Below are 13,954 nucleotides of genomic sequence, written 5' to 3'. Positions count from 1 at the left end.
GTTGACCATATAGTAGTGGTAGAACTGTGTTACAGTTCTGTAGTTGACCATAGTGGTAGAACTGTGTTACAGTTCTGTAGTTGACCATAGTGGTAGAACTGTGTTACAGTTCTGTAGTTGACCATGGTGGTAGCAAGTTCCATTACTTATTAAGTTATAATAATCTACCTCCCATTGTTCCCACTAATGGAGAATGGTTGACGTTTAATGATTTTCAGCTAATGGGTAGCTTAGGCAGGGAGTGATACAATTGAATGCTGATTATGCAAATCAGGACATAATGTACATAATAAATGAGGACTTTTCCTACACTTGAAAGTTCATCTGTGTTGGTAGAAGTCATTCTGCATGGAGTTTAAACTGTAAACGCCAACACAATAAATTGGACTTACCCAAATTTTCGACTGATCAGCTCCAGTCTTTGTCAAGGAGTGAGCAATCCACTGCTTCTGTGACGTCACGTTATGCAGATGATACACGTGACTCGGAGAGCAGTGGATCATAGGTTGCAGAAAGTCTATGGCGCCCTCCGTCTCTGTTGAGGGATGGTTGTAATGCACGGATGTAGATGGACTCCTTAATCCCTCTTGCAAAAAATTCTGATTCTGTGTCCAGAATCTTAACCTTGTCCAATGAAACCGAATGTCCAGGCGACTCTATAAGTGTATGTGTTTAGAAACTTCAGAAGAGGTTGTGCTCGGACGCTTGTGTTCGTTGAAACGGGTTTTCAGTGAGCGTTCAGTCTCTCCAATGTATGTTTCTTTGCTCTGGCCTCTAATGTTTTGACCTTCATTGGACAAGGTTAAGATTCTGGGCACAGAATCAGAATTTTTTGCAAGAGGGATTAAGGAGTCCATCTACATCCGTGCATTACAACCATCCCTCAACAGATACGGAGGGCGCCATAGACTTTCTGCAACCTATGATCCACTGCTCTCGGAGTCACGTGTATCATCTGCATAACGTGACGTCACAGAAGCAGTGGATTGCTCACTCCTTGACAAAGACTGGAGCTGATCAGTCGAAAATTTGGGTAAGTCCAATTTATTGTGTTGGCGTTTACATTTTAAACTCCATGCAGAAGGACTTTTCCTAAGTTAGCTCTGCTCCATGATAGAACTTTCAAACATGTATTGATGATTAATGTAACTTAGAAAGAAAGGAACATTGATCAATTTTGTGAAAGATTTATGAAGAGCCATTTGCATAATTGGAAGAAAATGAAATGACAGTCCTTTGTGCCAAGATAGCATTTTCATACCTGAGACATAAATGATTTGGGTGGAGAAGATCATTAATAGATATGACATATGCAAATGAGGATGTTGTTTGCATATTTTAATGAGAAAATTTGATATTGCCTTTGAAGTAAATGATGGAAATTTAATATTTGTCACATCAATTAGGTTGAGGTTAGCATCACCATATATGAATTATGCAAATTAGGGTATAGTTTCTACAGTATGAGGTCACAGAATTGTTACATGTACATTTGTATTTCTTTGTTTTCTGTGTATTAGGCCACGCCAATTTTTTTTGTTGCTTCTCGGAATAGCCTGTCCTGTTTTTCTCATTTTGAAAAAAAAATTTGGTCGCCATTCCCATTCACAAATTTTTACTCCCAATTTTACTATCTGTTCAATTGTAAAACTCAATAGCCACTAAAATAGATTATAAAGGCTTGCACATGCCTAAAAAGTGTGGTCACATTGATCATAAGTTGTAATTCTTCATTTATTAAAACTATTTCTCAATATCGATCCATATTATAATAATATTACATGGCAAAAGGTAATTTTATAGTACTAGATCAAAGAAAGGGGTGCATTCATTAAAATAAGCCATACAAAGCTGAAATTTGAATAATCCTCTTATACTTTATGTTATGTTATGTTAACCCTTGTCTTCACCCCAGACTATTTGCAAAACATTTTTTTTGCGTTTCGGTGCTTTCGCACCGAAACGCAATGTCCTGGCTTTTACCTTCAAGCATGCATGCTTGGTTCAACACTGTGTCGCACACAATAAGACCTTATATGGCAATACGTTCTCAAATCCTTGTATAGCCGTTGCCTTATATGGCAAGAGAGCAGGAAAAGGCACGCACGCCAGATTTGCATGTGACACAGGACGGCGACCGCATGTAAATGCTACAACTGTTCGGAAATATCATTGCATTGTGGTTTCGGACTTTGATATCCTGAAAAATGACCATATTACATCTATTCCACAAGATTGCAGAAGAAAAAAAATGATTTCGTCAAGAAAACGAGCAAAAATCGGCATAAATGATACCATGTAGTGAGGTTATAGCATTACGTCCAGAGTAAATAGTTACGTACCGCAGCTTGGCCGATCTGGCAACGCCAAGCACTTCGGACCCAGAAGATCCGGGTTCGTCTCCGTGCATGGATTTTTTTTTTTCTTTTTAGATATTGAATATCAAAAATATATATTGATATTATATTAATCTATCAATATCATATTTATGAATATCATTTTTTTCATTAATAAATAAAGAAATATTTTATATTTGTTATTTTTAAATATTCATTTAATATATACAAGGCCTTTGTCTTATGAACAGGACTTCATAGATTCCAAACCCGGCATTCGAATTTTTCTGTTCATTGTAATGGAAAATACCGTGCAGCGGCTCCTATGCGCGGTAAGATGATTCTTGCAAAACACTCGCCACTAAACTTCTATCCCCGATGTAAACAGAGGCTCTTGATGTTGTTTGCAAAACAGCGATTCTTTGTTACAGTAGCAAATGCTCCATTGTTCAGTATCGACTTCATTCAGACAACACGGACGTGGAAAGTGGCGCCCCTCGGCACAAAACTATGGGAATTTTCATATGGGAGTTCGCTTCAGCGGGAGTTTTGTTTTTGTTTTGACGGATAAAACGCGAAAACCCACGCCGCTTTCGGCACACTTCCGGGTTCATTGATCGCTAAAATTACGCAAAAGCCACCATCAATCGGCAAATAAATGTATGCTTTCCCGAAAACATCTTCTGGTTTTACATTTTCTTCACCATAATGTTGCTATGTAGTCGATAAAACCGCGTTTTTATTGCGTTTTCATGTGTAACATTTCAGACAAAGAAAAAACTTAGACCGCGATTCTGCTGCCCCATGATGCACTTCGTCTGCAATATTCCCGCCTTCAGCTGCAGCAATAACCAATCAGAGACGCGTAATGCGATCATGTGATGATGATTACGTAACACGCGAAATGCATCTTGGGGCAGCAGGATTTGAACAATATGGCGACGGGTGATCGAAAATGAAATGATTTCGTCAATGCAACGCTGTATTTTGCGGCATAAATGCCGAGAGACGAACTTTTATTTTTATCTCAAAATGCGTTTTACACGTTTGTCTTTGACTAGCCCGGTAGAAATCAAGCGGATCGTCGTCTGGTCCTTCAATATCAAGGGAGTTTGTCAGATATCCTGGCGCGAGGTTCTCAGCAGCGTGACGTTTAAACTTCAAAACGTTTTACTCAAAATTTGAGCGGAGTAGAGGCTCAAGTGTTGACCCCAAATAATGGTAATGTTTTCCCGAAAATTCCTTGAAAATGGAACGATTAAGAAAGACACCAGGACTTCATAGCGTGCCGAATACCGGGGCGTGGTCACATCTTGGAGACGCGCCGAGCGACAGCGGCAGATGGGGGGTGCGCACTTTATTAAGGTTTTTCTGTGAAGTATCTCAGCTGGCGTGATTGGGGTTGCGGTGAAGCCCAAATCGGGGGTGCGCACTTTATTTGGGGTGCGTCCTTTATTAGAAGAATACGGTAGCTGTTGATTTGTTTGACATTTGGTAGTCATTTTAGATAGAACCTTAGCTGTTATGAACTTCTATTTCACTTAATTACCATAGTGCTGATGATTCAATGGTGCTTTTTCAAATTTTATGTTTTATTGCGTGCCATGTACATAATTACATTGATAGCTTTTATAATGAGCCTATTATACATTTTACAAATAAGCACAAGTTGTAGGCCAAGACCAGCTTTTTCAAAAGCACTTAAGTTAAGTGACGTAACTTCAAAATTGCTTTCCCCAATCTGCCTTTCTCTATTAAAACAGTACTCATTTCCCAAAATGACAATTTTTCTTATAGACTGAACAGCCCTTGAGTGACTTCCTCTGGCAGATTTTACTTCAAGTAAAGGGAAAAGACAATTCACACTTATAAACGTAGCCGAAACGCCAGCTTTTTTTAAAAGCTCTTGTTTCCCCTGTTGCTCCAGTTTTTTTCTGACAAAATCTGAGAATCAACAAATAAAATTGGTGTGGCCTAATAGTAATATCATTATTAATCATAATTCACAGAGGCGTTCTTTAAGCACCATTTTGTTCTACATTTATATTAGCTTAGTGCCACACAGTTTCACTCCCATTGTCAGCTAGCTGAGCACACCTGGTCACCCCTATTATTCTCGATAAGCATGTTGGTTTCTTTACACTGTGCCTGAGCTTGGGTGAAATGGTAAAATCTCATTAGATTTGGTAATAAGAATAGTGTAGCAAAAATGCTACATCAAAAGCATAGAGAATTTCCAATAAAAATCAAGTTGTTGAAGGAAAACAGATGTGAAATCTCCATGAAACTTTGTTTTTTATTAAACCAGTTCCCTCCATTCTATATCCCTCAATGGTATGACCCCCACCTGTCGGGCCCAGGAGAAGTGACCCACTTTCGCTATAAATAGCTACTAGCAGATGTGCCACAATATGTAATGGACAACACTGCAGATATAGATTTTCCTCATTACTTATGCAAATTAAGTCCAATTTGCAGTTCATTGTATACATCTCTATCTAAGCTACCTGCATAGTAAATAACATGAAAATCTGTTGCTCCTTTCTTCAGTTATTCTCCTTAAAAGATTTTGACAAATACGCCATTGCAGTTCCAGTGACACATACCAGGGGGCCCAAAATCGACCTTGATCTTTCTCCTCCCGACACCTACCCACATACCAAATATCATTACAATCCGTCTACACGTTCTACAGTTATGCCGACTTTATGCATCCGGTGACACAAACACACACGCAAACACACTGAATTTGCATAATTTGCACTTCAGTGTGTACATCTCTGTCCAACCTACCTGCGTACCAAATAACATGAAAATCTGTTGCTCCTTTCTTCAGTTATTCTCCTTAGAAGATTTTTACAAATACGCCATTGCAGTTCCAGTGACACATACCAGGGGGCCCAAAATCGACCTTGACCTTTCTCCTCTTAACACCTACCCACATACCAAATATCATTACAATCCATCTACACGTTCTACAGTTATGCTGACTTTAAGCATCCGGCGACACCAACATACACACATGCAAACGATTTTCCTCCTTACTTATGCAAATTCAGTCCCAATTTGCATAATTTGCACTTAAGTGTGTACATCTCTGTCCAACCTACCTGCGTACCAAATAACATGACAATCTGTCGCTCCTTTCTTCAGTTATTCTCCTTAGAAGATTTTTACAAATACGCCATTGCAGTTCCAGTGACACATACCAGGGGCCCAAAATCGACCTTGACCTTTCACCTTTTTGACGGAGGTGGGCGAAGCTATGGTATCGGTCTATTTACATTAGGCGCGTGAAACTAAAAGATCACAATGTAGCTTATTTTTGTGCCACTCTTGAGCACTTTTTATAAGAAATCCGCACGCAAATGTCGTTAACATTGGCATTAAATGTCAATTTCATAAACATTACAGCAACTAGAATATTTCCAGTTTTCAAGCCTCATAAAGTGCCCTGGGTGCCTTAAATTTCTTGATTAACGGATTTTTTAAATAAGTTTTAGCAACAAAAAAATTATAAAAACTGAAGGCTGGGGTGAAAGCTTGCACCTGACCCTGTTCACCCCCTGAAACTGTGTGCACCAAAGTACAGATTTTCCTCTGAGATTCTGTTTTCCTGTTGATTTTGGAATTTAGCAGTTTTTAAAAAAATCTGTTAACCAAGCAATTAAATTGGCGTGGCCTAAAACTAGAGTTCCAGGATCTTATACCTTCACCGAATGATGTTAATCTTTATAAGTGACATAAATCATGATGACATTATTTCTTCCACTACTGATATACTACAATGTAGATCCCAAACCACCAGCCTTAGTGCCCTGAAATTCTAGTTGTGCACCTTATTCCTTGGTGAGGCCCAGAACAGATCACTCCTTATGTGCATGTTCAAAATTTGTATTTTGTGTCATCAGATAGACTCAGAAGTAATCTCTTCTGAACTATTCAGATTTGACAAGTAACAGGCAAGTAATGTCAGCTGATAGTAAAAGTTCATTCTTGTTTGACCTGAGACCTCATCTGTATTTAACCTTTGTGGGCAGGTTGGATATGACATGACCAAAACGGCAGCCCAGAAGTTGTTTGAGAAGACACATGTGCAGCCGTCTGACATCCAGGTGGTGGAACTGCACGACTGTTTTGCTCCCAATGAGCTCCTGACCTATGAAGCCCTGGGGCTGTGTGCTGAGGGTGAGGTTTCAGGCCCTGCCTGACATAAATGTACACTTTGATCAATATACTGTACATGGTAATGTACCTCTGAGTTAGCGGTGTGCCTAAACACCTCACCCGACCTCATCCGACCTCACCCGACCTCATCCGAGTCTAAAATGCAGTGTATAAGGGGTAGGGACACTATTTGACGTTCTGGATACGTTGAATATGCAATTATGAATGCTAAACAAGCAGCAAACTCTAAGTATTTATCAGTTTTTATAAGTTACTCCGCTCGTTTTCAAGATAGAAGATTTTTGGCCACTATATTGGATCATGCCACTGTTGGGGTCTACATGGGGAACTTCTTCATGCCTTTTTTATTTATTTTTGTCCGACAGGACGATAAGACGGTGGGTACTAATTACCTTTTCATCACAATCCACTCGTTATAACTGTAAACAATAACTCTACACAGTAACTGTACGCAGTAACTGTACACAAAGTGTTTTTCAGCCTCGAATACACGCAGGTAGTGTGTAGTCAATTGCGCTGGCCATCTGGACCTCCCTTTACTTATAAAATCTAGTAAATACTTAAAGTTTGCTGCTTGTTTTGCATTCATAATTGCATATTTAACGTATCCAGAACGTCAAATAGTGTCCCTGCCCCGTATACGCTGCATTTTAGACTCGGATGCATATATGAGGTCGGATGAGGTCGGGTGAGGTCGGGTGAGGTGTTTAGGCATACCCCTGAGTTAGAACTGTTACATTGGTACCATGGATGCTTAAATTATATATATGATGGTGTACAAGGAAAAAGATGGTGCCTTTATCAGAACAAACCACTGTGACAATAAAGAACACCTATTTCTGTTTATTGATTCTGAATCACTCCTGGCTTAATAAGGCCACAGCAAGTATATTTTATGGACGACATCAGCATGCTCACTAATTTTTGCCTGATTTTGAGGAGGAAAAATGACATTTTTCCCCCTCCAGTGATGGTCAACATGGCGAGAAAGTACCAAAATGAGTTGTGTTGTAGCCTTGACTGCACTTGTAGAAGTGACACAACTGAGGTAGCCATGATCATGACTATAGACTAAACTGAAACTAGTTGACAGTAACTGTTGTAAAAGTGGCACCTACATGTATGTGGTAGACATAAGTGTTGCTGCCAATTGGTAAGTCTACCACACTAGTTTCACTTCATGTACTGCTTGAATACAAGAATAGAAGACCTGTGATGTTATGTTATGTTGTTTTAGTTCTTGTTACAATGTTTATAGTGTCTGTTTTGAAAATTTGGCCATCTTATTTCTTTATCCATCTTGGGTTTTTTTTGGTCTCTCGCATCAAATTTGAAGCCCACAGAGGATGTCAGCCATAAGATTTACTTGCTGTGGCCTAGGGTATGTTGGAGATACTGTTGTATGAATTAATGCCAGAAGAGGTACATTTGTCCACAAGAACAACCACATTTTATTACTTCTTCTTTGTTATCTATCCCATAAATGTACATACATCATTTTCTGAATTCCAAACCTTCTGGACTTAAGTATGTACAATTTTGTACATTTAATGTTGCTTGATACTATTTGGATAGGTTTGGACCATTATCCCCTTGTAGATCAGTGACTTGACATTGCTTGATCCATGTAGGTGAAGGTGGGACAATGGTGGATCGTGGAGACAACACATATGGTGGCAAATATGTGGTTAATCCAAGCGGTGGACTGATCTCCAAAGGTCATCCTCTTGGGGCAACTGGTAGGTGATTTTTTCGAATTCAGTGTCTTCAGCATCAATGCCCAGAGGCCCAAATCTATCAATCTACATGTGCACATGTAACGTTGTGTTATGTACATATACATGTATTGGAATTCACCTGACTTATGCGTGGAAACACCAACAATAGACTGATCCCGAAGCCACATACCCCTAGCTTCATGGACGAAAATGGCAGCTGCCGCTAGGCTGTCAATAATGTTGAATGACTTCCTTTTAGCTTTTTTGGCTCTGCCACCCATTCAGAGCAGGCCAAAAAAAATGGCTATACCTTCTTTGTTGATGGCTTCATCCACAGAGTAGAGTTGTTTCAGGGGGGGGGGGTGGATGTAAGTAGTTGCGGTGAGAGCGTAATATTTTTGGTCAATTCGGAAGCAGGTGGCGCCGCATTGCATTATCTCGTTGATGGGCAGGTGTACCCCGTTGCTGACAAGCAGCCGATACACATGTAAAGAAGGGTACTATCTGTGAAAGGTTTCCCACTGTGACTTTTGACTGCATGAATAACAGCTGCATGGTCTTTAGTTATTACGAATTAAAATGCCCTTTGTTTACTTCCCTTTCAAGTTAATCAATATTGCACACAAGTACGGAAGAAACGTAACTTTGCACTAGTGGACTTTTAAGTAGTTGGCTTGTGGTACAAGCTCCCTCCCCTTGAGTGCCCAAGCTGTTTTCTTTTTTTCTTTTTCATTTCGTTTTTGTCCAGAGCATGCATGCAGTCAATACAGTGGAAAACCTGTTACAGATTATGTACCCTGCTGTTAGTGCAGTGAATCAGGCTCTAGTTCCTTGTTCTATCTGTTACTTACCAATCCAGTCACCGCTCCAGGCCGAGTGGAGGAGAAATTTACGGGTCTTACCTAGAGGTCTTGACTGGTCTTGAGCAAAAGATGAGAGTCGTAGCTGTAGCAATTATGTTTTTTTTTATTTCCACGGGTTAGTAGTACAAACTAAAGCAGGTCTGGATGAAGGAAAATAAGTCCTGGATAACCCCACCCCTACGCTGACAGATCAAGAAAAGGGATCGAGTCTTCAAGAAAATGCGTAAGCAAGGAACACAAGATCTCAAGGACCAGTACAAGAAACTGTGCAGAGAAGTACAATGGCAGTTGCGAAGGGCTTACTGGACCTAACTTGACAACACCTTTGTAGGAGGGTCTGCATGGGGGGGTCCTGGCAACGCTTAACGGTAAATTCAGGCCAGCCGATAACGCTTAACGGTAAATTCAGGCCGGCCGATAACGCTTAACGGTAAATTCAGCATTTTTAGAACATGAGATACCCCTGAAGACGACGGTTTTTTGCCACTAGTCGTCCTTATCTTGTGGCAAGAGACCTATTAGTATTACGCTATACCATTCTCGCACGCCTGCTCAGAACCCTTTAGATTCGGCGGCGACAGGAAATTTCATGATCACGATTACGAGCGCCGAAGGCGCGACGAAAATTTTGAAATCTTGGCCCTCTGAAACGCTATTTCCTGCGTTCTGAAGGGGGGATTTTGCTGAAGAGTAAGCTAAGTTTTATGACATCTCTATTTGAAAAAAAATACAGAAGAGTTTCAGGTTGATTTTTGAGGGGCGTCACGCCCTCCAGACATCGCCTGAGCTGCGACATGCTCCCGGGGAAAATTCTTGACACCCTGAACCGCCATTTCTTGCATTTCGATGGGCAAATATTACTGGTAATGTAAGTTAAGTTTAGTGATATCTCTGTTTGTGAAAAAATACAGAAGAGTTTCAGGTTGAGTTTTTGGGGTCGACGCCCTCCTGACAATATTTTGCGACGGAGGCCCGGCATGCACCCAGGGAAAATCGTAAAATCTTGAACCGCGAAACGCTTAATTTCCTGAATTTTTAGGAGAAAACTTTGCTAGTAGAGTGATAAATAGAAGTGTTTCAGCTTAAAATTCTGTGGGGGCGCCCTACCGACATATTTTCGCCGGAGCCGTGTGCTCCCTGGAGAAAATTTTGAAATCTTGTCCCACTGAAATGCTTTTTCCTGCGTAACGAGGAATTAACATTGAATTCAGGATGACAAATAAAGCTTAACGGGGAATTAAAACGATCAGTAACGCTTCACGAGTAATATAACGATAACGCTTAACGGTAAATTCAGGGCGGCCGATAACGATTAACGATGAATTAAAATCGCACGTAACGCTTCACGAAAAAGGGCATGCAGACCCTCTTGTAGAAGACGGCCCTGATCAGGTGGACAAGAACAAGAAGTTCTGGACTTATATAAAGCACCAGAAGTCATCCAACGTTGGCATTGCCGCCCTAAAGGATGGAGGCCGTCTTATATCTGATCCCAAAGGTCAAGCTGACATCTTAAACAGCCAGTTTGAGTCAGTGTTCGGAGATGGCAGAACCTACTCCTCAGAAGAATTCCAGGAAAAGTGTAAAATGCCACCTGCTGATTACCCCATTCTCAACAAGGTCAAGATCTCAGAGCCCAGGGCGTCAAGAAACTACTATCCGACCTCAACCTTACGAAAGCACCTGGCCCAGACAACATTTCTCCGAGGGTCCTAAAGGAACTGGCATCTGAGATTGCAGCACCTCTCACCATTATTTTCCAGACGTCAGTTAATACTGGTACTTTGCCATCTGATTGGAAAGCTGCCCATATTACACCAGTGTTCAAGAAAGGTGAGCAGTATGACACAGGTAACTACCGTCCGGTGTAGCTAACATGCGTGTGTTGCTGGAGCACATCCTAACCAGCACTATGCGGGATCATCTAGAACATCACAGTATCCTCTGTAATCAGCGACTTGGCTTCAGAAGAGGAAGGTCGTGTGAAACACAACTACTGGAGTTTACGGAAGAGCTTTGCCAACGCTTTCAACAAGGTCAGCCTCTTACAACACAAACTCCGTCATTATGGCATTAATGGGGAGATTGGTGCTTGGATCACAGCCTTCCTCACTGACAGAACCCAAGTAGTGGTAGTCAACGGTGAGCGATCGGACTTCGTGAGAGTGACATCAGGCGTGCCACAAGGCTCGGTCTTGGGTCCCTTGTTATTCCTAATATACATCAATAACCTGCCATCCGACCTGACCTCATTGTCACGCCTATTTGCTGATGACACTGCAGCGTACAACACAATCACTTCTCCAAAAGATCAGGACCTCCTATAGCTACAAGAAGACCTTATGCGACTTGCCGAATGGGAGAAGAGGTGGGACATAGCATTCCATGCTGGGAAGTGCCAGACGCTGCGTGTGACTCGCAGTAGGAGAGCCTTCCACTACGACTACCAGCTTCACGGACATACTCTAGAAACGGTCTCTAGCATCAAGTACTTAGGCCTTACCATCATGAAAGACCTAATACCTGGAAAGAGTACATTAGCAACCTGTGCAAAAAAGCCAATAATTATAAGACCTTGAGAGGTCAGAGGTAGGCTCCCTGAGCGGCAGCCAGCATTTTTTCATCTCAAATTCACCAATTTAAGACCTATTCCGTCTCAAACATTTACTGAGGCGTGCAAACTTATCAGTAAAAGGTGAAATTACTGGTCTGGTCTCCCGGGAGATGCTTGAAGGGGAGGGCGGCCCGCCATTATAAGCGCTGTGAGTACAATATCTAGTCGCACTATTATCTTGATAAGCTAAGATGGGTATGAGTTCTTGATATTCCCTGTTGTGGACAAAAGGAACTGCTAGAACAGGATGTCTCATTATTGATATGCAAATTAGCCAGAGGACAACGGAGCGTAAGATTTAGATGTGTGTGTAACTGCTACCCCGGTATCAATAGAGCTAAATTCCGTTAGTATTGACCTACGTGAAGAAATTAGCAAAGTGATGCCTGAAGTATTGGTTGTGCATATTTGTTTGCTACTTCTCGCCGGAGATGTCTGTCCCAATCCCGGTTCACAGCTCCAACTTACTGTGGCAACAACTAATGTAAGAAGCCTCAACCCCAATTCAGACCAAGGTATCGCAAAGCTAAACGAGTTGGAACACCTAGTCTACTTGCACAAAGAGAACATTTCCATCATAGGGCTCACTGAAACATGGCTCAATGAGTCCATCCAGGACAATGACATTAACATTCAAGGATATTCTACAATGTTCAGGAAAGACGGCAGTGGACAGATTGGAGGTGGTGTTGCCTTACTCGTCAGTGTCATCCTGGCATGCAAACACAGACCAGATCTCGAGGCAAGCAGCAGCCAATGCCAAGACCTGTTGATTGAAACCTTGATTGCCGGACAACAAGTCCTTATTGCCTGCATTGCCTCCTTCTACCATTGACATTTTCTTTGTACAACTCGAACTGAGCTTCTCCAAGGCAGCTTCTGAAAAGAAGCAAATCATCATAACTGGTGACTTTAATTGTCACCACACGGACTGGAGAGGTCTACAACGTCCTACAATTGGACTGCGCACGAACAAAGCTCCCGGTCCAGATGGCATACCAAATCACCTTCTCATGGAAGCAGCCCCAGTTATCAGTTCATCCCTCTGTGAGCTATTCAACTTCTCACTTGCGACTGGACATCTCCCAACGGAGTGGAAACAGTCAAACATCTCATCTGTCCACAAGAAGGGAGACAAGACGGATCCGTACAACTACAGGCCCATTGCTCTTCTGCTGACGGTCTCCAAAGTCCTCGACAGGCTCGTGCACAACAGGCTCTACACGTACCTCACGGACAACAGCTTACTGAACCCTAAACAGTCTGGCTTTAAAAAGGGGGATGGGACGGTTCTACAATAATTACTCCGACTAATCGACGACTGGGCAAAATTGATAGATGACCCAAATATGGCTTGTACCGCCACGGTGCTCCTGGACGTGAGACGCGCCTTCGATACTGTATGGCACGACGGTCTCATCTACAAACTATCCCGATATGGAGCCTGAGGCCCACTCAGTGACTGGTTCTCCAACTACTTATCGGACCGCCAACAACGTGTGGTTGTCAACGGCATAGCGTCTTCATGGGGATTCACTACAGCTGGTGTACCACAGGGCAGTATTCTTGGACCGTTGCTGTTCCTGATTTATCTAAATGACATAAAAGAGTTACCCTACAACGCGAACATAAATTGCTTTGCTGATAACACTTCATTGTATAACTCTGGGCCCACTGCCGTCGAAGTTGCCAACACGACTAATGCTGACTTGTGCCTCGTTTCCAACTGGTTCCACGACTGGGGGTTGCAGTTACACCCTGACAAATGCAGAGTTATGTGTATCAAGGTTTTCCAGAACAAAGTAGAATTGCCCCCTATTTACATAGCAGGACAGCTTGTTGAAGAGGTGACCTTCTATACACGTCTAGGAGTAACAATTCACGATACTCTGCGCTGGAAGGAACACGTAGAGACGGTCTCCAGCAAGTCAAAGAAAGTGCTAGGGCTGTTAAACAAACTCCAAAGTAAGCTACCTCGTCAAGCCTTGGAGATTGCCTACAACACTCTTGTTCGCACGAAGCTAGAATATGCTTCGATCCTCTTAAATAACATTAGCACCATTGCAAGCAAGTCTCTTGAACAAATTCAGTACCACGCCGGACGCCTAGTCTCAGATGCGATGGCACGCACGCTGCAAGGTAAACTCCTGGAGGAACTAGAGTGGGATAGTCTCGCAGCCAGAAGAGACTACAACAGATTACTGATAACTAGTATCAGGTTCTGTCCCTTCCCAT

The 13,954-nt window shown here is 42.0% G+C and overlaps 1 protein-coding gene and 1 long non-coding RNA gene across 2 annotated transcripts in view; both read left to right on the top strand.

Annotated features, from left to right (window-relative positions):
* Nucleotides 1-13,954, top strand: part of LOC136444474 (uncharacterized) — a 456,752-nt gene that overhangs the window by 186,109 nt on the left and 256,689 nt on the right. The window lies entirely within an intron of this gene.
* The window catches only part of LOC136445289 (sterol carrier protein 2-like), an 80,863-nt gene that overhangs the window by 52,994 nt on the left and 13,915 nt on the right, over nt 1-13,954 (top strand). The window contains exons 11-12 of the mRNA XM_066443210.1: nt 6,377-6,524; nt 8,156-8,263. Of these exons, the coding sequence (XP_066299307.1) occupies nt 6,377-6,524; nt 8,156-8,263 (256 nt within the window). The remainder of the gene's footprint in view (nt 1-6,376; nt 6,525-8,155; nt 8,264-13,954) is intronic.

The sequence above is a fragment of the Branchiostoma lanceolatum genome, chromosome 11, assembly GCF_035083965.1.
Source record: "Branchiostoma lanceolatum isolate klBraLanc5 chromosome 11, klBraLanc5.hap2, whole genome shotgun sequence".
In the NCBI taxonomy this organism is placed as follows: domain Eukaryota; kingdom Metazoa; phylum Chordata; class Leptocardii; order Amphioxiformes; family Branchiostomatidae; genus Branchiostoma; species Branchiostoma lanceolatum.
This window is presented reverse-complemented; position numbering and strand designations above follow the sequence as displayed.